Below are 23,464 nucleotides of genomic sequence, written 5' to 3'. Positions count from 1 at the left end.
GTGTGTGTCTGTGTGTGAGAGACAGTTGGTCAGCCAGCGAGCTTCTCTCTCTCTCTCTCTCTCTCTCTCTCTCTCTCTCTCTCTCTCTCTCTCTCTCTCTCTCTCTCTCTCTCTCTCTCTCTCTCTCTCTCTCTCTCTCTCTCTCTCTCTCTCTCTCTCTCTCTCCAGCTCAGTCAGAATGTGGAGTATGTCAAGCCTGTCTTTGTAGAGGTGTGTGTGTGTGTGTGTGTGTGTGTGTGTGTGTGTGTGTGTGTGTGTGTGTGTGTGTGTGTGTGTGTGTGTGTGTGTGTGTGTGTGTGTGTGTGTGTGTGTGTGTGTGTGTGTGTGTGTGTGTGTAAATCAATAGATGTAGTGACATGTGAAAGGAGTATATTGATGCTGACCTCATAAGCATAGTCAAACAGCTCCAGGATAGTGAGGATGCTGGCACCAATGAACAGACCCATCTGACCACCAATATCACCTAAAGGACAACCAGAACAACCAGAGACCGTTAGACAAAGGAAGGAAGGAAGGAAGGAAGGAAGAAAGAAAGAAAGAAAGAAAGAAAGAAAGAAAGAAAGAAAGAAAGAAAGAAAGAAAGAAAGAAAGAAAGAAAGAAAGAAAGAAAGAAAGAAAGAAAGAAAGAAAGAAAGAAAGAAAGAAAGAAAGAAAGAAAGAAGGAAAGAGAAAGAAAGAAAGAAAGAAAGAAAGAAAGAAAGAAAGGTAATTATGATAAGTTGAGATGGACAGGTCAGGTGAGGTAAACCTACCCAGTAAGCCTGCCACCTCGTAGGCTTTCTTCTGCTCGATGGTCTCGTAATTCAGGGCCTCGAAGAACACATCCAACACCAGGATGTTATCTCTAAGAAATTAAAAAGAAAAAAACATAAAAGAGTCTAACGTACCCTTTCTACTGCTTGTAAACAATCATGACGTGTTGGTGACACGGAGGTCTCCAGGGACAGGCTGGATGAGAACATGACGACCTGTCCGTGCAGAACGTTCCCTAGAGTAGGTCCCCAAGAGATGCAGGCCTGGAGACAGAAGCAGGCTTTTGCCCACAACATGGCTTTCTGTATGATAGCATACAATTGTGCTGTAGTGCTGTTGTATATATATATCCACATATGTCTGTACATACCTGCATATAATAATATTTACTGTAGATTCTATATCTATATCTGTACATATCCCTTACCTTAGCATTTGCTGAATTTCCCTCAGGATCAATATTCTATACCTACTCTTACTAGTTACGCTGCTGGCCAATATGATTTACTATCAGAGTGTCTTTATACCTGTATTACTGTACATATTAATCACATGTACATTGTATATTACTATTGCACTTGGTTACTGTTACATTTGCACTCTGGTTAGATGCCAAGCCTATTTTTGTTGTACTGTACTTGTGCTCTATAATGACAATACATTTGAATAAAATAAAATAAAATAAAATAAAATAAAATAAAATAAAATAAAATAAAATAAAATAAAATAAAATAAAATAAAATAAAATAAAATAAAATAAAATAAAATAAAATAAAATGAAATGAAATTAAATGAAATTAAATGAAATAATCTAGTCTAGTCTAATCTAATCTAACCCATGCCCTGAGTCTCCTGAGCCTTGGTTCCTCTGGCCCATAGCCTCCTCCTCAATTACACATGCAATCAACACTGGCACTAACACCTCTTAATTTAATCATTTATCATTATATTCTCTTACCAATTATTTTCTCACTATTACATTCAATTCCATTTCATTTATATTTAAGGCGAGACAGCACCTCCAAAATTGCCTTTTTGCTTTTTTTCAACGATATTGAGATTTTGTTATATTTTGCTTCCTAAACATGTCTTCTATGAAACTAGTGACAATAAAATGTCAATAACACACATTTAGTTGTTTATTTGACTTCATTTTGCCTGATTGCATCCATAAATGTGCACATATTTAAGGGGAAGTGCCTCATTTGTATATATAAACATAAAATTCAGGAAACTTGCAATATATTTTTTCTTAGTTTATAATAACAAACTGGGAAAGTTTCATAGTGATATCTATTCAATTATTTGTTTGCCTATTAGAGAGTACTACTGTTACTACACTGTTTGTAGCCTGTGTGTAGTTCTGTTCAGTTCAATAACATCATTATTATTATTATTATTATTATTATTATTATTATTATTATTATTATTATTATTATTATTATTATTATTATTATTATTATTATTATTATTATTATTATTATTATTATTATTATTATTATTATTATTATTATTATTATTATTATTATTATTATTATTATTATTATTATTATTCAGTTATCAGGCATGTGTTTAGGTTGTCTATTACTAATGGTTTGATTGGGTGTTGTGTTTGTAAATAGCTGTTTCAAAAAAGAAATTATGGCATTTTACAATACAAAACTTTGAGGTCGTTTTCTGAAAAACTAGTTTTTATGCATTTTACTTACACACAAAGAGTTGGAACTCCATTTCCCTAGTACCTACACACACCAAACATTCCACATTTCTTCCATATTATGCTTCTTTCTATAGAAAGTTTTGTTGATATATATCATTCATAGCCAGGTTTATAGTACATTTTATACCAAAACTAACTTGTTTTTTTTTACGACAGTAGACAGTATTTCCTGATGTATGGGCTGATAAGAGGACATAGCCACAAAGTATTTCTATACAAAGTTTCGTTTTGAATGTATCAACAAAATGAAACCAAGTTTTTGAATCTGGCATTATCCATTTTGGTGATGCGAGTCTTGGCGATACATGCAAATATCATGGGAGCTATTCACGGAGCTGCAATTAACACAACACAAGGTTTGAATGTCCCCGATGACTGGTGGCCATATTCAAACAAAATTCAAACTAATTCAAACAAATTCATATTCAAAGTGCAATAGCAATATACAATGTACGTGGTGATTAAACTGGGTATAGAATATATAAATTAATACAGCGTGGTGGTGACTCACTTATCACGCACAATGGTGCAGACATTCACTGGACTTTAAGATCGGAGTGAGGGCTCCTTTAAGACTTAGGATTCTGGGAAACAGGGGGTGTGTTATTGTTTACATATGTTAGCTGTCAGCTGGCTGCTGTCACTTCTACTACGACTAACGTTAACGTCTCTGCACTCTATGAATGTATGTAAATATATGTTGGGAAAGTAAAGGAAAGAACTCGACTACCATCTGCTGTTTCATCCTTCTTGCACTCCCACAATACTACATTTAGTCATTTAGCTGACGATTTTATCCAAAGCGACTTACAAGTTCTGCACAAGTTCTTCTCTCTGTAGGAGAGTGCATACTAGTAAAATTATAGATTTTTATATAATAAAAAAAAATAAAAAAAAATACATTTACTTCAGGTATTGTTTAAAGACGTGTGTTTTTAGTCGACAACAGAAGATTGGCTGGGTTTCAGACTGTGGTGGGAAGTTCGTTCCACCAGTACTACTGAGTATAGTGCTAATCAGATATGTGTGAGAAAATAAATCTGCATTAAATTGAAGTGTCACTTTAATGGTGTAATCTCTGACTAGTGAAGTCAACCAAGAGGTGGATGTTACAATCTGAGATCAGACAATTATATCTGATATGATCTTCCCACTGTCAGAACTGAATTTGGGAAACATGCCTTCAGCTATGCTGCTCCGTTCTCCTGGAACCTATTTCAAAAGGATTTGAAGCTAGAGTCCCTCATTGGAATTTATCTTTTTAAAGTAAAAATTGGACGCCTTCTTGCCATGGAGTGCTCATGTTTTAAATATTGTCTTATTTCTCTTATAGTTCTTATTTGTGCTTGTTTTAATGTTGTTGTATATGTCAACGGTCTTTTACTATTCAGCAGGCCGTCTCTGACCTGACTTGGGTCATCTGCCGCTGGTGCAGTGGGGGAAAAAACATGCCACTCACGTGATGTATCTCTCTGACTTATTGAACTTCTTCTCCAGGTAGCGCGCCGAGGTCTTGCTGGGGATCTTGACCATGGACAGCTCCTTGTTGTAGCGGGTCATGTTGCACGGCGTTCTGCACATGCAGTTGCTGTTCTCCACCACGGACAGTTTAGCTTCAGGGAGAGAGGACAAAAGGTCAAGGTCAAAATCACAGTCGTACACGTACGATGGCGGTGAGGCGCTTCCTCTGCGAGCCAGACTAGACTGCACGTTGCATAAAAGTAAAGATGGGGAGAATGGTAGTGGAGGAGGGGGGTGGAGGGAGCATCGGGTTGAGGATGAGCAGCAGAGGGGGTGAAGAAAACCTGTTTGTCAGCTCTTTTTAGACATAGAGCGAGAGCGGGTCTTGCCTGGCTTGGTGCCAGACACGCTGAGGCTTTTGTTGCCTGCTGCTCGGAGCGTTAAGCTGTTATTGTGGCTGACGGCCAGGGGAAAACCAGCCTGCCACTTCTTTCCTTAAGGGTCCCATCATTTACTACGTTTCAACAAGATAATGCGCAGGTCTCTGAGGTCCCCCAGAACTGAACATTACCACTCTGATTATGCATTCTAGCATGGACCTGTCCGTTTCAGTGGCTGTTCCTGGGTCTGTAGCTTTGAATGCAAATGACCTGCTACTCCGCGCACTCTTGAGCCTGAGGGCAAAGGAGGGCACATACCACACACGTGTGCACAGACACGTGCATGCACCCAGAACCATCACACGTCAGGCTGCAAAGACAGACGCATACAAAGATGGGCACTTGCGCATGCACAGACACGCACGCACGCACGCACGCACGCACACACGCACGCACGCACACACACACACACACAAGTATGGTTTCGTCAATATTCCAATGTACAGTTTTGCTTGTACAGTTGTACAGTCTTGTGTGAGACACGACAAACCCCCTAAACCCATCTTTGTTTTTATTTTCTCATTTTTGTTTTCATTTGTCATTCCCAGCTGGTACTTAATTTTAAGTCTGACCAGAGCTCTTTCTCACTTTCTGGTCGGACGCTCGTGTGTACACTTTGTAATCTTGTAAACTGAGGATACGTTTTCTGTGGCCACAGAAACAGAAATAAACTATGTTCTATTTTTATATACAATTTGACTCATCTGAATTTCTACAGTTCACTGTCTTGACCCATTTAAAATATTCCACAACACTGTCAGCCAGATGCCTCTAAATAAAAGACCCGCTTGGTATTATATGCTTGGTTTACTTTTTGTTTTGTTTGGGTCTGGCATGGAGTTTAATAACTTATTATATTGATATGAAATATTCATTTCTCCAGACCTCTCTTAGAAGAGCCTGAGGTGTGGCCAGCAATAGCAACCCACCCCCTATCCCCATTCAACTCCTCCAACTCATCGGACGAAATCAAAGTGTAAACAAAGAGCAATACCAAGACGGGCCTCTTTCGACCGAGAGGTCGCCGTTTGATAACATTACAGATTCTACCTTTAAAAATGGTCCTCATCTAATTTCCTCCCGAGCTACTGTATCTTCCAAAGCCCTTTTCTCCTAAAATCTATTCCCCCCTCCGGGCTTTCTCTCTGAATACACACACACAAAGGGATGTACTGTTAACAAAGGGGATGTACTGTTAAAGGAACGCTCCACCAAACAAATAAAGCTGATTTATTATGCCTATATCTCACACAACAGGCCAAAACTACAAATGGTCTCGGACAAATTCTATTGGTCTGAGAGTTATGACGCTTTCCCACCGCATTGCGCCGGCTCAACTCCACTCTACTTTACTTCTGGTATAACCTCCGTTGAGGCTCCAAGCGAGCTGAGCCGATAGTAAACGGTGACTAGAGACCACTTATTTGGAATCGTTTACATCCTGCGGTGTAAAACGACAAAATGAGAAGTGGAGATGATGAGGAGGAAAATTCTATAATGGCATCTGTTTCCGCAGTAAATAATTTGTTGAGTGTTTCATGGTTATTTATTTGGTGCTTCAGAACGTAACCGCCATGAAACAATCAGAAGATAGCATTTTATTCCTCTCCTTCCTACTTTGTTCTCTCTGCTGTCCCTCGCTCAGTCGCCGCCACACTACTCTCTCTCTTTTTCTCTTGTAATGTTTTTTCCAATACTACAGTACATCCTTGTTTTATGAATCAAGATGTACACAGACACACAAGCAGCCGCGCAGCTGAACAATCTGCAGGGGAAAACCAAGTGCCTGGTGCCAAAATTTAGTAGAGTCAAGTAGAGTCGAGTCGAGCCAGTACCACGTAGTGGAAAAGCACGGTTATTGAGTTAAAAGGGTTGGAACATGTTATATCATTCTGAATGAATGATAATTGCATTCCTATAATTGCACTTTTCTAGACACTCAAAGCGCTTTACAATGTAGAGTGGAAATTGCCTCCTTCACCGCCACTGTGTAGCACCCGACCTTGGGCTACGCAGGTTCAATGGCTCCAGGCACACGACACAATGGCTGAAAGGCTCAGCAGGCAGGGGTTGATAATCAGCCAGACCTGATTGGGAATTTGGCCTTGACCTGGTGATCTTCCAATCATGAGTCCGGAGTCCTACCCTAGTGTAGCCACGCTGCCGGACACATACTTCATTATGATTATGATGTCACATATTCCAAGAAGTATTAGTGAAATTATGAAAATTAAGAAGAAAAAAATATATATATATATATTGTAGCGAACCCACTTTGTTGTTCGTTATTGAAATAATAATAATAATAATAATAATAATAATAGATTGGATTTGTAATGCACTTTTTGTTCGCTGGGATCCCAAAGTTCTACACAGAACATAGTTAAAAAAAAATAAAAAATTATTAGTAAAACAAATAAAATGAAATACAGAATAAAAGTAAGATAAAATAGAACATAGTTAATTAAAGACATAGTATAAACAGACAATTTAAAAACAACAGCGCAAGAAAATAAAAATAAACAGTCAAAGGCCTTTTTGAATAGGTAAGTTTTCAGGCCTGTTTTAAAAGAGTCCAGGCTCTGTGGTGCCCTCAGCTGGATGGGGAGGCTGTTCCACAGGCGTGGTGCAGCCGTGCAGAAGGCTCGGTCACCCATGGTGCAGAGCCGGGTATTAGGGACCAGAAGGAGCAGGCTACCTGCGGATCTGAGGGTGCGGGTGAAGGATTGTGGAGTGATGAGTTCCTGAAAGTAGAGGGGTGCGTGTCCGTTTATGCAGTTATGGGTGATCGTCAGGATTTTGTAGTTGATCCGGGATGAGACGGGGAGCCAGTGTAGTGAGTGGAGGATGGGGGTTATGTGATCGTGTTTACGGACTCTCATCAGGATCCTGGCAGCGCTGTTCTGGATGTATTGCAGCTTTTGGATGCTCTTGCCATGAATCCCGATGAAGAGTCCGTTACAGTAGTCCAGTCTTGAGGAGACAAAGGCATGGACAAGCTTCTCTGCATCTGACAGGGTTAGAATGGGACGGAGTTTTGAAATATTTTTTAGGTGATAGAATGAGGTCTTGCAGAGGTATATTGACTACTCTCGAGGCAGATGTTATTTCTCACTTTGGTTCTTTATTCCAACACTGGTGCATAGGTTGCAGCATACAAGTGACTCATCGGATGAGGGTACATTTATGCACATGTATTGGGATTGCCCACCGGTTAAGATATTCTGGAAAGAAGTGTCCCAGCAATTATCAGTATTCTTATTTCTGAACATACCTGTACATCCCTCTGTATTGCTGTTGAATGATGTATTTCAGTTTGCAGCCCCTATACAGCTAAAGAGACTAGTTTTATCCGGTCTCACAGCTGCTAAAAAGCTGATAGCATCACAATGGATTCAACCGGAAAAATGTTGCCGGAAGGTATGGGTTCTTACCTATCTCGATGTGATTTATCTAGAAATATCTACAGCAAGAATTTTAGGTGTCAGTGAAACCAACATTGCAATCTGGTTAGAAGTGGTGGAGAGAATAAAAGCTAGCATATGAAGTATAGTGCCTGGTTAGAAACGAAAGAAAATGGATGGATTATCCAAGTGGGGGTCCGGGGGGGGTGAGCGAGCAGGAGCATATGTATGTATGGTATTAGATAGCAAGTATTAGGTATATATCTCGTAAACTACATTTATAATGATTCAAATGTTGATTTCATTGGATGTTTACTGTTAATGCTTGTGTGTCTAATTTGTTGTTATGTTTATGTATAAAAAACTATAAAAAAATTAAATACAAAAAAACAAGTGACTCATCGCTACCATTTCCCATGCCTCAAGTCACACCCTCTTATAGCTTTCCCAGGTCAGCCCCTGCCCCCTCCCCTCTACCAACCCCGGGCCCAACAGCGTCGCTTGCCAGCCGCAGGTTGGTAGGGTGCAGAGTGACAGCTCGGCTGACCAATCACCCAAATCCAAGGGTCGCTACAATATAATAAACAAATATCAATATATTTGCATATGGCTTCCCATGAACTATTAATCACTCACTAGGGTCTTGATCATTCTTAAAAAAATATATATATATTATATTGACATTCCAACTCTATCACTCTATAACTCTCAAAAACTAATTACTTTGTAAAATTGTTCATTTGTTGGAGTTTGTATGTATGTGAGGTTATGGGCGGAATAAATCAGCTATATTTTTCTTATTTGTGGCATATTTTCCCTTTAATAGCCTTATTTATTCCTCACAGTGACAGCTGTGTGACAGTGTGCAGGGGAGAGCCGTCCCCCTGGCTTCCTAATAGCCTGTGGCGGCACAAAGTCACGGAATTCAACACGACTTCTCAGTTGCCTTCTTTTTATTAAAATCAGGGGCTATTGGATGTGTTGGGGAGTGAGGCATTCACATTCTTGATTCGTCTGCCGGTCCACCTCTCGCTCTCACACACACACACACACATTTAAGTCTAAAAACAAACCATCTGACCATATTTGTTTTAGACGAATCATTCCAGAAAATTTTCAGAATGGATGTCTTAACACTCCAAAACATGATGGTGGAGGAAAGATCCGTGCATCACAAACTATTGATTGATTGATTGATTGAAAAGTTTATTAACAGATTGCAGAATGGGTACAGTACAGTACAGCTCAATACACAATTGTTAAGGGGATGCAGACCAGAGAAAGACTTTCGTCTTGTTTACATCAGGGTCCCCCATTTTCAATTCATCATATGACACACACGACATACAGATAGACAGTACTGCTACATCTATACATTTATGACATACCAGATTTGCAAATACAGTACTGTTTGTGATACAAAAAAATCCAGAAAAAGAGTGTATATACATTTGACATAGAAACTGTACATTGGAGGAGGTTGGGTAGGTGGGGTGGGGTTGGGTGGGGCTGTACATTGGAGGTGGGGGGGGGGGGGGGGGGTGGGGGGTTGGGTAGGGGGGACACACTGTACACTGTACATTGGAATACTGACATACATTTGACATAGAAACTGTACATTGGAAGAGGTTGGGTAGGTGGGTGGGGTGGTGCTGGAATTGGAGGTGGGTTGGGTAGGTGGGGTGGGGTTGGGTGGGGCTGTACATTGGAGGTGGGGGGGGGGGGGGGGGGGGGGTAGGGGGGGACACACTGCACATTGGAATACTGACAAAGCCATACTTGGTCTTTACTGTACAACTGGGTTAGGACATTTGTAGGGGCCAGTTTCGAATTGCAGTCTCCCGTAAGTGTTCTTTGAGAGTGTTTTTGAAAGTGGGTAGTGATTCACATTCATTTACAGCTTTGGGTAGGGCGTTCCACATTGATGTGGCATAATTGCGAAACGTGTTTAGTCCCTTGTTTGAGCCAAATCTGAGTTTCACATGATTTGTGGAGCTCCCTCTGGTGTTGTGATCGTGGTATTCACTGACCTTTGGGAAGTATTTTGACATGGGTACCTTGTCAAAACGTTTATTTTGTACATTATCTAACGTTAACACGAACCTAAATTAACGTTACAACTAACCTAAAGTTAGTTTAGGTTCGTGTTAACGTTAGATAATGTACAAAATAAACGTTTTCCGCTGCTATAAACGTCACACTTTTATTTTGAAAACCCCAGAAAGGAAGTCATTATATTTGCTTTACCATCCTGTTCTGTGTTAGCTCCGGTTAGCTCAGAGCGTGCAGTAGTTAGTATTATATTATCAATACCAGCCATTGGATTACTGTTTTCTAAATTGGGGAGGCTTTTAATCGTCAAGGTAAGAGGATTTTAAGTCATGGTATCCATAAACTTCAATCGGTTCAGATCCTTTGAAGGAATGAGAATATCAACAAACACGGCTTCACGTTGAAACCACTGACTGCGCCCAGAGACTTGAGTGGTTAGGCAAAAAATAGTTCAGAGTATATTTGCTTATAAAACGTAATTGTCTAATTCAATAATTTTTTATTTCTCCACGTGGTGAATACACAGGTCACAACATGTTTACAGGAACGTTTTGGAGTTGTATTTGGTGACTGTAAGACCCTGTAGGGAACGTCAGGCTCCGCCCCCCCCCCCCCCCCACTTCCAGTGATGAAGCTAAGCTACGCTAACGGAGCGACTGTTCCCAAAGCTAAATGCACGCACAGAGACAAAAAAGGTATGTATCTTCTTGTCTAACTCCAGGGAAGATGTTAAATAAGCTAATTTCCCAAAATGTTGGAGTTTTCCTTTAAGGAATCAAATAGTCTGCCATGGCTACATGCGTGGCGCTAACGTTATGCCCAACTGCAGGAAAAACCTGGCAGCGATAAGGGAATCGATAGTCACGGAAGCATGCGATTCCAGGAATCGGATAATTAGGAACCGGCTCCCAACGGGAACCGGTTTTCGATTCCCATCCCTAACAATATGTATGTCGATTATGTACACTGGTGATGGTCATTTGTAGGATCACATTGGCATGGATTGATCTAACATAGATAGATAACAAATGCAAATATGTTGTAGTTTGCCGCACTGTTCTGACCAGGATTACGGTTTTGCCTCCTTGATGCGTGCGGTACACTGAGTCTGATGTGGATGAGAAAGTTTACGCATCTATATGTCAGGTAAACACTCTTCGTTTTCTCCATAGTATACTGTGGTGGGAAGTTGTTTACAGATGCAGCTGATTCTCATTACTGTAAACAAACAAACAAATCCTTGGTTCTACAGAACGCCGCCGTCTCTGAAACTTTGTGATTGACACAGTCGTAGAAAGAAAAAGCCAATCAAACTTTACTAAGTGAAACATTCACTGCTGGGGATAGCACATTGGATCCCAATTCAAACTAGAATTCATTTGAAACAAACAATCCAAGCTGTGTGTGGTTGTGTGTGTGGTTGCGTGTATGATTGCGTGTATGTGTGTGTGTGTGTGTGTGTGTGTGTGTGTGTGTGTGTGTGTGTGTGTGTGTGTGTGTGTGTAGGTGTGTGCGTGTGCGCGTGTGGTGCAAGTCTCACCATTTGAAAATGAAACCAATTAGGGATAGAGAAGCAGGGGGATGTCTGAATTCAATAACAACACTGTCTATTATTCTCTCTGCAATTTACACACAATACAGTACCTTTCAGTTTCATTACAATCCCATGTTAAAGATTATATTTGGGCTAATTGGACTGTGGCTAATTACATTTCCACAGGCCAGAGCGTCAATTGCACCTTTCTGCAGCTGGAGGTTGGCAGCCCTAGCCCTGATACTGTAGTCTGCCTCAGGCTAGTCTGCCACCCCCAGAAAAAAGTGGGTTGGCATGGAAAGGCATAAGATACGCTATAAGAAGACTACCAGGAAGGTACGTACCCTGTAGGCCAAGACCTGAAAACATAGACAGTGGGTTAAAGATTGCAATAGTAGAGCATCTATAGCATCTATGCACAGACATGACATACAGTATATATATTTTAAAAATGTTGTATAGAGACAGACGGGTAGGGTTGGCCATCGTTTGGATTTTAATTATTCTGATTCCGGCAATTTTCTCTAGTTTTTTACCTTTACACAAGTCCTATTCATATTCACAATTTAATTATTAGATTATATATTGCATAAAGTTTAATTAGATTTATGTTATTAATGATTCAATAATAAAATCCATTATTTTTTCATCTAGGAAATAATTCATTACAGTATTTGCAATCTGTGGATGTTCATCTATAAAATAATGCATTACAGTATTTGCAATCTGTGGATGTTCATGTATAAAATAATACATTACAGTATTTGCATTCGACACACAGTTTTTTGCAATTTGGTCAAGTATAAGTTGTTTGCTGTCTCGTTGTTGAGAATAAGACAAATGTTATTTAATTTTCACTTAACTTGAGCAATGCGTCAAACATGATAAACACTTGTTGATTTGTACACCATGCAGGCAAAGGTGTTTAGTCATGTTAGTAGTAGTTAGTAGGTTCCCCCACTAGGAAAAGCTAGTTACAAAGACTTAATTTCCTCCATTCTGGTGACTTTTAGTGCATGTGAATCACAAACCAATGAGCAAACATCTGCTTAATACAATCTACTGTTATAAACCTCATATAAAACCTAAGGTATATCAGTAAGGAGGGAGACGACACAAGGACTAATGTTTAACCAATATGTATTAAATAATAAATAACTAAATAAATAACTATAGGCCTACTGTACATAAAGAATTGAAATGAGGGTGATGGGTGCAGGGTGTTAAATGAAGTGTACAGGTGTGAGATGCCAAAAAACCCCTCTACCAATTCAACTCACGCAGACGGAAACTACGGTGGAAGCGGCCATGGAAACTGAAAGTAGCGTGATTGAAATTGTTTAATTTAGGATAGGAACTGATCAATTTTGGAAACAGTTCCAATTTGGAACCGATTTCCGATGCCCAACCCTACAGACGAGTGACAAATTAAAGGAAACATGTAATGTATGCAGATGCTTGAATACGGGTGTATTGCATGATACAATTAAACAATTAACATCCTCTGTGGCACAGTAGACCCCCCCAGTAGACCTCCATTTCGGATCAAGATGACAAGATGTTATGATGAATGGGGGACCCTGATGTAAACAAGACGAAAGTCTTTCTCTGGTCTGCATCCCCTTAACAATTGTATGTATTGAGCTGTACTGTACTGTTCCCATTCTGCAATCTGTTAATAAAGTTTTCAATCAATCAATCAATCAATCAAGAGGAAAAAATCTAAGTGACTTTGAAAGAGGGTTCATTATTGGGGCACAGGAGGCAGGAGCTTCAGTCACAAAGTATGTTTCCATCCTGACGGTAGTGGTCTCTTTCAATGCCCTCATCCACAGGGTCACATGGGGTCACTGACTGGAAATTATGTAAATCATATATGCTACGATCACCAGATCTCAACCCAATAAGATCATCATTAACGCTAATAAATAACACACGGCTAAATGCATCCATAGGGTCTGTGGTAATGAAGAAATGCATGCCAAAATGGTGAGGGGAAGCAATCATAAGAGGGACTACTCATCGGTCACAGGGGTCTTCAATAACGTTGATTGGTGATCCATTGTGAATACATTTGTTCTCTAATGTGACAGCTTGTTGGCAGAGGCCCCTGCATAACACAGCTAGCTTCACGTTAGCTAAGACAAAGCAAAGTGATATAGCTCTGCCTCTAGACGATACTTCAACCTTGTGCTTCAAAGACTGTTCATCATTGCAACGTGTGCATGCACCTTGGTTTAATCCAAAAGCCTGTTTGGGGAAATTAGCATAATGAAATCTGCCCTTCAGGGGATATCAAGCCACACTCATCATTCTCATTGTGTACACGGTGGAGGGATCAAGACTGTAAACACAAATCCCACTCTGGCTTGCTCTTGAAGTGGTTGGTTTTCAAATTAATTGCCAAAATGAATGTGTTAACATTGACAGCCCTACTTTATTTCGTAGGTGCTCCCAACACAAAGGGCCTGAGTGTAGTTGCCTCCACTGTCTCTCTCTTTTCAGTCAAACTGCAGCTGTGTGCAGTGTTGCGATGCTCATATCAACACTGGCTGCACGCACGCTAATGACGCCACGTGTACGCGCGCTCCCAGGCGCGTGCGCGCTCTCCCGCGCATGCGCATAAATGTTCCCTCGCATAACGACAGACTAAAAACAATGCCTAATTGCCTCTACGAATGGAATGTAACACCTGACGACCGGCGCTATTGATATGCAAAGTAGCCAGGTGTGTACTGCGAGTACACTGTCTCATAGGTCTATTTAGCCTGGGTGGAAACTAAGGCTATGGTTAGACTAGTGTATTCCTGGCGTTTTTTTATACGTTTTTGACGACGTTTGATGTCCTATCTACACAGAAATGCGTTTTTTGGCGTTTTTTTGTGGATACGGCTGAAACGCAAAATTGTGTTTGCGTTTGGAGATACGCAAAAAAAACGCTTCGACAACAGCGTGTAGTCAGCACGGAGCAGTTGTTGCGAAAACGCCCATGCGCAGTAGATACCATCTGCGTGCCCTTCCGGTGACAACAGTGTGTGTGTTTGGGACAGAGCTCCGTGTCCCAAATAGCTTCAGCTACCATGTGTTGTCAAGTTATTGTTATAAGGACCCCAGTCCAAGCTACAACAGTCTGCATTCCCTTGAATGAATGAATGAATGAATGAAAACTTTATTAACAGATTGCAGAATGGGTACAGTGCAGTACAGCTCAATACATACAATTGTTAAGGGGATGCAGACCAGAGAAAGACTTTCGTCTTGTTTACACCAGGGTCCCCCATTTCCAATTCATCGTAACATATATGACATACATGACATACAGATAGACAGTACTGCTACATCTATACATTTATGACATACCAGATTTGCAATTACAGTACTGTATTTGTGATACAAAAAGAGTCCAGAAAGAAAAGAGTATATACATTAGGCGTAGAAACTGTACATTGGATTGGTTAGGTGGGGGTGGGACTGTACATTGGAGGTGGTTGGGGGGGGGGGGGGGGGGGGGGTGGGTAGGAGTGGGGGGGGGGGGGGGGGGTTGGGTAGGAGGGGTGGGTGGGGACTGTACATTGGAGGTGGTTGGGTGGGTGGGGGGGGGGGTGGGTAGGAGGGGTGGGTGGGGGACACTGTACAACTGTACAAACAACACTGTACATTGGATTATTGACAAGACCATACTTGGTAATTTACTGTACATTGGCAGGGGTTGTGTTCGGACATTTACAGGGGCCAGTTTCGAGTTGCAGTCTCCCTTAGGTGTTTTTTGAGAGTGTTTTTGAAAGTGGGTAGTGATTCACATTCCTTTACAGCTTTGGGTAGGGCGTTCCACATTGATGTGGCATAATTGCGAAACGTGTTTAGTCCCTTGTTTGTGCCGAATCTGGGTTTAACATGATTTGTGGAGCTCCCTCTGGTGTTGTGATCGTGGTATTCACTGACCTTTGGGAAGTATTTAGTCATGTACATGGGTACCTTGGTCGTGTAGTGTATCTTGTAGACCAGGCCCATTGCAAGTTGCTGTACTCTGTCGTCTACTCTAAGCCATCCTAGGTTGTCAAAGTGGGCAGGGGTGAGGTGGGTTCTAGGAGTAAGGTCAAGCAGTAGTCTGACCAGTTTGTTTTGAGATGTTTGTAATTTTGTTTTTAGCGCCTTTGAGGTGCTTTGGTACCATGAGGTGCAAGCATAGTCGTAGTACCCTTGAATGAGTGCTCCTGCTAGAGTCTTCAGGGTATTCTTGTTTACCAGTGAGGAGATCCGGTACAAGAAACGAGTTCGTTGGTTGACTTTTTTTATTACATTGGATGCCATTTTGTCACAGGAAAGATTTGCCTCTAGGATGGAACCCAGGTAGGTAATATCTTCTTTCCTTGTGACAATATTGTCACCCACTGTAACTGAGAAGCCGTCGGTCTTGCTGAGTTTGTTATTTGAACCGAAGAGAATGGACTCTGTTTTGCCCATGTGTAATGATAGTTTGTTATCAGCGAGCCATATGCAGATTTTGCTTAGTTCTGAGCTGAGGGTTTTTTCAACCTGTAATTTGTTCTTGTCAGAGACCAGCAGGGCTGAGTCGTCCGCAAACAGGAACAAGTTGCAGTCACAAGCTGACGACATGTCATTTGCATAAATTAGGAACAGTAGCGGACCTAGTATGCTTCCTTGTGGAACACCACAATTTACTGTGAGGGGGGGGGATAGGGTACCGTTTACCTCCACCATCTGCTCTCTCCCCTCCAGGTAGGATTGCATCCAGCTCACTGATAGACTATCAAAACCAATTGCTTTTAGCTTGTCAATCAGAATGGTGTGATTGACAGTGTCGAAGGCCTTTTGTAGGTCCAGCATGACCATGCCGCAGTATTTGCCCACGTCCACCTCTTGTTTGATGTGGTCGTTTAAATAGAGAAGGCATGTGTCAGTGGAGTGGGATGTTCTGAAGCCAGATTGGAATTCGTAGATTAGATTTTTTTCCGCAAGGTATTTTTCGACCTGTTTGTATACAATTTTTTCCATGACTTTCGAGATGGAGGTAAGGATAGAAACAGGGCGGTAGTTGCCTGGGTCTAATTTACTGCCTTTTTTGTGCAGAGGGGTCACTCTCGCAATTTTGAAGTCCTTGGGGACGTGTCCCTGTTTTATAGAGAGGTTTATTATGTGTGTGATGACTGGGGTGATGGCGGCTGCTGAGTCTCTGAGGAATTTGGAGGGGATGTTGTCATGGCCAGTGGCCTTGTTAGGTTGGAGGGCGCTCAGTTTTTTGAGTACCTCATCTGTTGTTACCATTTCCAGTTTGAAGTCGTCTTTGTGGACCCCTAGGTTTTTGTAGTAAGCTACTATGTGTTCTACCCCATAATGCCCTGAGTGGGAGGGTAGTTTGTTTACCAGTGTTGTGGCTATGTTTGTGAAGAAACTATTTAAGTAATTGGCTACATCCAGCTTTTCTGTGATGAGCGTGTTGTCCGTCTTTATGTTTATGTTTGAGAATCTGGTTTTAAGTTTTTTACTGCAGCCTAGTTGGTTATTGAGTAATTTCCAAAGTTCACGCGGTTTGTTTTTGTTTTCCTCGGTTTTGTCATTGATGAATTTTTTCTTTGCTGTTTTGATCATGGAGTTTACATCATTTCTTAGTCTGTTTCTTTCCAGTTTGAGTTCCGTCACGTGGGCTTGGAGTTCACTGCTCGTGCTTATGTTAAGCTTTGACTGACTTTTACGAAACTCAGAGCATTTTTTGTCTCTGGTTTTCATAGCGGTCAGTATTTCAGCGTGCATCCACGGCTCAGCGCGATTTTCTACCCTGGTGGTTCTTAGGGGGGCCATGTTGTTTAGTATCGTTGAAAATTTGGTTTTGAAGCCAAGCCATGTTTCTTCAACCAGTGTACCATTGAGCTCATCTGACCAGTCCAGACCCTCCAGTTCAAGGTTAAAGGCCTCGCTAGAGTAGGTTTTTAGGTCTCTAGATGTGACTGTTTTGTGACAGCCAGCCTTAACAATTGTTTGTATTGAGCCGTATTGTATTGTACCCATATGCAATATGTTAAATAAAGTTTACATCCATTCATTCTGCTAGCATTACCGATTGCATGAGCAGCTGGCTAACGTGAGCTATCAGGATTCAGACCCTGTTAGCTCAGAGTTCCTCTTTCAACTTAACAAGCATTAAACAAAATGGCCCAGTCATCTATTCACCTTTGTTTAATACACACAGCGTTGTCTCTAATGTTATCTAACTACTGATAGCTCGCGATATCATCAGTTTTGGTGCTGTCTAAGTAGCGTGAGCTAACGTTAGCTTCTAGCCACAATGCTATATTGTTATAATGGCATACTCCATTGACGTTAGCATGCAGCTAACAATGCTACCGATCGTTTTTTAGACTAAACTATCCGCTCTTGGTGGTCACTTGTGTTGATGTTAGTTTTGTTTCATCAACAAATGACAGGCAGAACACACAGTGAATGTATCCGTTTTGTTTATTGCACTTGTATTACGCTTTGCTGAAAAATTATTGCTGCATTGAGTAAAATAGGCAAGATGGTGGCGCGGCATAGGCGCCTGCCTTATTGACATTTTCTTTGCTGGAGCTTCCACCAGGAAGTGTATTGGCACATTCGTTCTGATTGGTTGAAATTGCCTTCATGTTTGCCACCTACTGCCACCTACTGCTTTGGCAGTGTACTACATCAGTGTGCTCGGCTGACAAAAACGAAAAAAAAAACGAAAGTGTGACTCGAGGCGCATGACGTCGCGGCGATACGCGGCGATACGTATAAGAAAACAATACGAAATGATACGAAAGGTGTAACCGCAGCCTAAGTCTGGCGACATATCGCCATCTGTAGGATTTAGAAAATTTAAACCAACTTTATTACAAGACTGAAAAACTTGAATATGAATAAAAAACTTTATTTGTGAATACATTTTTAATCGGCAGAAGATAGAATTGCGGTTCTTATGTGAATCGATTATTTCCCCCACCCCTAATGGATGGATGGATATAGATAGATAGATAGATAGATACAGTAGATAGATAGATAGATAGATAGATAGATAGATAGATAGATAGATAGATAGATAGATAGATAGATAGATAGATAGATAGATAGATAGATAGATAGATAGATAGATAGATAGATAGATAGATAGATAGATAGATAGATAGATAGATAGATAGATAGATAGATAGTTTTTCACTTCCATTTAAAAGCGAGAGATTCATCACTTTCCTGTGTTTTTATTAAATGTATCTATTAAATATGGATTCCGCCCTCCCTCCATTTAATCTTTCTTTTAAAACTGCTTGAATATCTTAAGGTAATTGTGTTTTTATCTTCCATAGCCCAATACTCAGTGTAAGGAGCAGGCCTGGACTGGCCATCGGGAGCACCAGGAGTTTTCCCGGTGGCCTGGCCTGCACAGATTTGAAAACAAATTTATTTATAATTTTTTTTCTTTTTATATAATAATAAAAAATGCCAGGCCATTGTTTCTAGTTGTGGCGGCGGCGCGGCGCGATAGTTAGATAACCTAGGTGGGTGGGGAACAACCAGGATTTCACTGTCTGCGACAGAGTTGGAGAACTATCTGACTCTCTCCGTCACGCGGATCACACACACACAATGGAGCCGTGCTGCCGCTTGTGATTGGTGGAGGCGGGACCAGGCAATACAACTGATTGACAGCGGAGGCGGCGAATGGAATGGCAGATGGCACTCAGATGCAGAATAACAGCCAGGCAATGAGCCAGGTAGTGAGGGACTCGGGAGAGATACAGTAGACTAGAGCGAAAGTCAATTAACGTTGATGTCAAGATGGACAGTGGAAGTGTTATGTACTAGAGGCCTGATCACTCTGTGTCACGGGGCATGTAGGTGAGGGCTGCCACTTAGTTAATTAGTGCTGATTGGTTACCTGCTGGGAGGTTTAAAACCAGCCAGGCACACACACATGCAGGGTCTGTGTTTAGAAGAGTGTGGGTTACCAGATAGATTGTCACGTTCTTCCAGTCCTTATCCTTTTAGCTTACACTAGTAATTCCTTAATATAGTAGCACTTGAGTTAATACACAGGTTTTGGTGTCGGTTTTGCACATAGGTTGCGGGCCTTGAGCCAGGGTCGTAACAATTGGGCGCTCATCCGGGATCTTTTACCCCTAGAACTTTGTTTGGTGTTTTTTTTTTTTGTTGCACAGGGTGTTATCATATTATGGTTTGGGTGGTGTTCGTTACATTTGGTGTAACGTGGGGGCTGAGCCATTTCATCAAACAGGTGAGTATGCCGTATTTGTTTGTAATTTGATGTGACTACTTATGCTGTTAAAATATATAGTTTAGTAGGCACCACATGTAGATAGGGACATTATTTTCTGGTTGTGGGTTAGCGTCCGGTGCACCACGTACTCCTGGGGCGGTCAATGAAATGATTGTATATGATCTTTGACTGGTAGCAGGTGTGGTTGAAGAAAGTTAGGTCTACAGGGCATTAGTTTAAGGGTAGGTAGGTTAGGGCGGCCAGGAAACACAGGTAGTGTGGTAGGGCTTGAATTAGTGTTTCTTAGGGTAGACATGTGGTAGGCCGGGTTTTTTTTTTCCTGCAGTTTAGACGTAGAAGCATATGTGGTCACATCAGGTTAGAAGGCGCACCTGTTTGGAATTGTTTGTTGGATTTATTTTGTTTTGTTTGTTTGTTTGTTGAGCATACCTGGTAGCACCTAACACCCTGAGTGTATGTCACGTCTATTTAGGGTGGGTGTGGTTTTTTTTTTGGTTTTTTTTACGTCCTTGAAATGTGCGCTCCGTAGCACACATTGCCACAGCGTCCCTTTATGGTTGTTATTAGTGGCTTTGGCATTCAGTATGGTTCTTCAGTGGTTCGTCATGGTTCTTTAGTCGTTCTTCGGTGGTTCTTTGGTGTTTCTTTGGTGACTCTATGGTGAACGGGTGGTGGCGCTGGTGTAGGAAAGATGGCTTCCGTTAGGGATTTTGTTGATCTCCCTTCGCATGACTTGTTGGAGAGGTTTTCCAAAGAACAGCTTCTGGAGCTTGCTGTACACTACAAGGTGGAGCTTTCTCCCAGTGAGAAACGGTTGAAGCCATCTGCCTTGAGTGCTTTAAGGGTGTTGCTCATTAGAGGGCAGGTGCTTGAGGAGAGGGTGGAGCAGCCTCCTTCGTCTGACGCGTCTCCGCTTTTACCTGGTGCAGAGGGTGAATGGAGGGTTAGAGAGTTGGAGTTTAAGGAGAGGCAGCTACACCAAGAGCGTGAGGAGAGGAGAGAGGAGCGTGAGCTTAAGGAGAGGAGAGAGGAGCGTGAGCATGAGCGTGAGCTTAAGGAGAGAGAGAGGAGAGAGGAGCGTGAGCTTAAAGAGAGGAAAGAGGAGCGGGAGCTTAAGGAGAGACAAATGCTGCTGGAGCACGAGCGTGCGCAGAAGGAGCTTGAGTATAAGCATGCTGCCTTACAGGCGGGTGTTCTGCATCCAGAGTCACGTTCCGGTTTTGATGTAGGCAGGAATATTAGAATGGTGCCTCCGTTTTTTGAGAAAGACGTGGAAAGATATTTCCCCCTTTTTGAACGGGTGGCAACCACATTGAAGTGGCCTGATACCGCCTGGACACTGCTGCTGCAATGTGTTTTGGTTGGTAGGGCACAAGAAGCCTACACTGCTCTGTCTCTTGAACAAAGCGCTGATTATGGACTTGTTAAAGCTTCCATATTGAGGGCTTATGAGTTGGTCCCCGAGGCCTATCGTCAGCGTTTTAGAGGTTATCGTAGGCAGGAGGGGCAGTCTTATGTTGAATTTGGAAAAGAGAAGGAGAACCTGTTTGACCGGTGGTGCACCTCGCAGAAAGCAGAGTCAAGGGAGCAGCTCAGACAGTTGGTTCTCCTAGAGGAATTTAAAAGGTGTGTTCCTGATAACGTGTCCACACATCTAAATGAGCATAAGGTATCGAAGATAGCCGACGCTGCTGTCTTGGCTGATGAGTTTGTGTTAACACACAAATCTGTCTTTGTAGAGGAGGGCCGTGTGGAGTCCAGGGGTAGTAGGCGTCCTTCTCAGGGGAGCCGGTTCCCGGCACCCGTGTCTGCTGGTCGGTTTACTTCGACTCCTAGGCAAGGTGGCTCTGCTAGTGCATTCCCAGAGGGCGTTATCTGTTTTTACTGTAAGGAGCCTGGCCATATCGTTGCTGGATGCCCTGTGCTTAAGCAGAAAAATGTAAAAACGGTGGCTCTGGTAGAAATCATGGACAGGACACCTATGCCGACATTAGAGGGTGGGGTGCGAAGTATCAAAGGTGCAGACAGGGAGCTAGAGGGCTCCTCAACATTTATGATGGATGGATTTGTTTCACTGGTTGGTGCATTAGGATCAAGGCAGGCTATTACAATATGGAGAGATACAGGAGCTTTCCAGTCTCTCATTCTGGATGGGATTTTGCCATTTTCGGAAGATTCTTCATTGCATTCCGGTGCCATTGTTCAGGGCTTTGGAGGAGGCTTTGTGAATACTCCTTTGCATGAGGTCTCGCTAAACTCTCCCTTAGTATCAGGCAATGTTGTCGTAGGAGTGTGTTCTCACATTCCCATAAAGGGGGTGTCCTTCATTCTAGGGAACGATTTGGCCGGTGGCAAAGTGCTGGCTACTCCAGTTGTAGTTCCCGTCCCTGTAGTTTCTGAGGTTCCTGATGAGCTCGCACAGAAGCATCCAGGAGTGTTTCCTGTGTGTGCGGTAACACGCGCAATGTCAAAGGTCAAATGTGACACCCATGAGGTTGTTAACTTAGATGGTGATATGACACTTAGTGACACGTTCTTTGTTGAGTTGAAAAGTGGCCCTGATGAGGGTTTTGGTAAGGTGATACCGTCTCATGAGCAGTTGGTACTAGAGCAAAACAAGGATGTCTCCTTGTCGTCCCTCTTTGAAGAGGCGGTTTTAGAGGATGCAATGGTAGATACGTCTCAAGGATACTTTGTTAGCAATGACGTGCTCATGAGAAAGTGGACACCACCTAACCTGTCCAGTCTGGATGACTGGGGCAGTGTGTTTCAGATTGTTGTTCCAGCCGTGTATCGTCCTGATATACTGCATCTAGCACATGATCATGATCTTGCTGGTCACATGGGGGTCAGGAAGACTTATGACCGTGTGCTGAGACATTTTTGTTGGCCTGGTTTGAAGTCAGATGTGGCACAATATTGTCGCTCGTGCCATGTGTGTCAGGTGGTTGGTAAACCAAACCAGAAGATCCCTCAGGCTCCTCTGCAGCCTATCCCTGCCGTTGGGGAACCTTTTGAGCGGATCCTCATTGACTGTGTTGGTCCCCTCCCTCGAACTAAGACAGGGAACCAGTACCTTTTGACTATTATGTGTGCAGCGACCCGTTTTCCTGAAGCCATTCCTTTACGCAAGATCACAGCCCCAGCTATATCCAAAGCTCTGGTTAGGTTTTTTTTCGACGTTTGGTCTACCAAAGGTCATTCAATCAGATCAAGGGTCTAACTTCATGTCCCGTCTCTTTGCTCAGGTCCTCCAGCAGTTGTCTATCCAGCATTGCCCTTCCTCTGCCTATCATCCAGAGTCCCAGGGGGCGCTGGAGAGATTTCACCAGACTATCAAAACAATGCTGCGGGCATATTGTACGGAGTTCGACAAAGACTGGGATGATGGAATTCCTTTGCTTCTGTTTGCTGCTAGGGAGGTAACCCAGGAGTCTCTTGGATTCAGCCCGGCTGAGCTGGTGTTCGGCCACACAGTGAGGGGTCCTTTGAAACTGCTGAAGGAAAAGTGGTTGGCTGACCAGACTCCTTCCTCTACTAATTTGTTGGACTATGTGTGTGACTTCAGGCTTAAGCTTAGTAGAGCATGTGAACTAGCGAAAGAGAACCTAAAGGTAGCCCAAGGAAAAATGAAGGTGTGGTATGATAGGCGGGCCCGACATAGGGTGTTCTCACCGGGAGACAAGGTGTTGGTTCTCTCGCCTATTCTTGGGTCTGCATTACAGGCTAAATACAGTGGGCCATACTCCATTGAGCGCAAAGTTGGTGAGGTCGACTACTTGATTAAAACTCCCGACCGCAGGCGCAAGAGTAGATTATGTCACGTCA

The 23,464-nt window shown here is 42.3% G+C and overlaps 1 protein-coding gene across 1 annotated transcript in view; it reads right to left on the bottom strand.

Annotated features, from left to right (window-relative positions):
• asic2 (acid-sensing (proton-gated) ion channel 2) overlaps nt 1-23,464 on the bottom strand; it is a gene marked incomplete at its 5' end in the record, with an annotated part of 362,882 nt that overhangs the window by 3,063 nt on the left and 336,355 nt on the right. The window contains 3 exon segments of the mRNA XM_084329317.1: nt 384-463; nt 753-844; nt 3,933-4,086. Of these exon segments, the coding sequence (XP_084185443.1) occupies nt 384-463; nt 753-844; nt 3,933-4,086 (326 nt within the window).

The sequence above is a fragment of the Notolepis coatsorum genome, assembly GCF_963971535.1.
Source record: "Notolepis coatsorum genome assembly, chromosome: 14".
In the NCBI taxonomy this organism is placed as follows: domain Eukaryota; kingdom Metazoa; phylum Chordata; class Actinopteri; order Aulopiformes; family Paralepididae; genus Notolepis; species Notolepis coatsorum.
The sequence above is the reverse complement of the archived record's forward strand: the minus strand, read 5'-3'. Positions and strand labels throughout refer to the sequence as shown.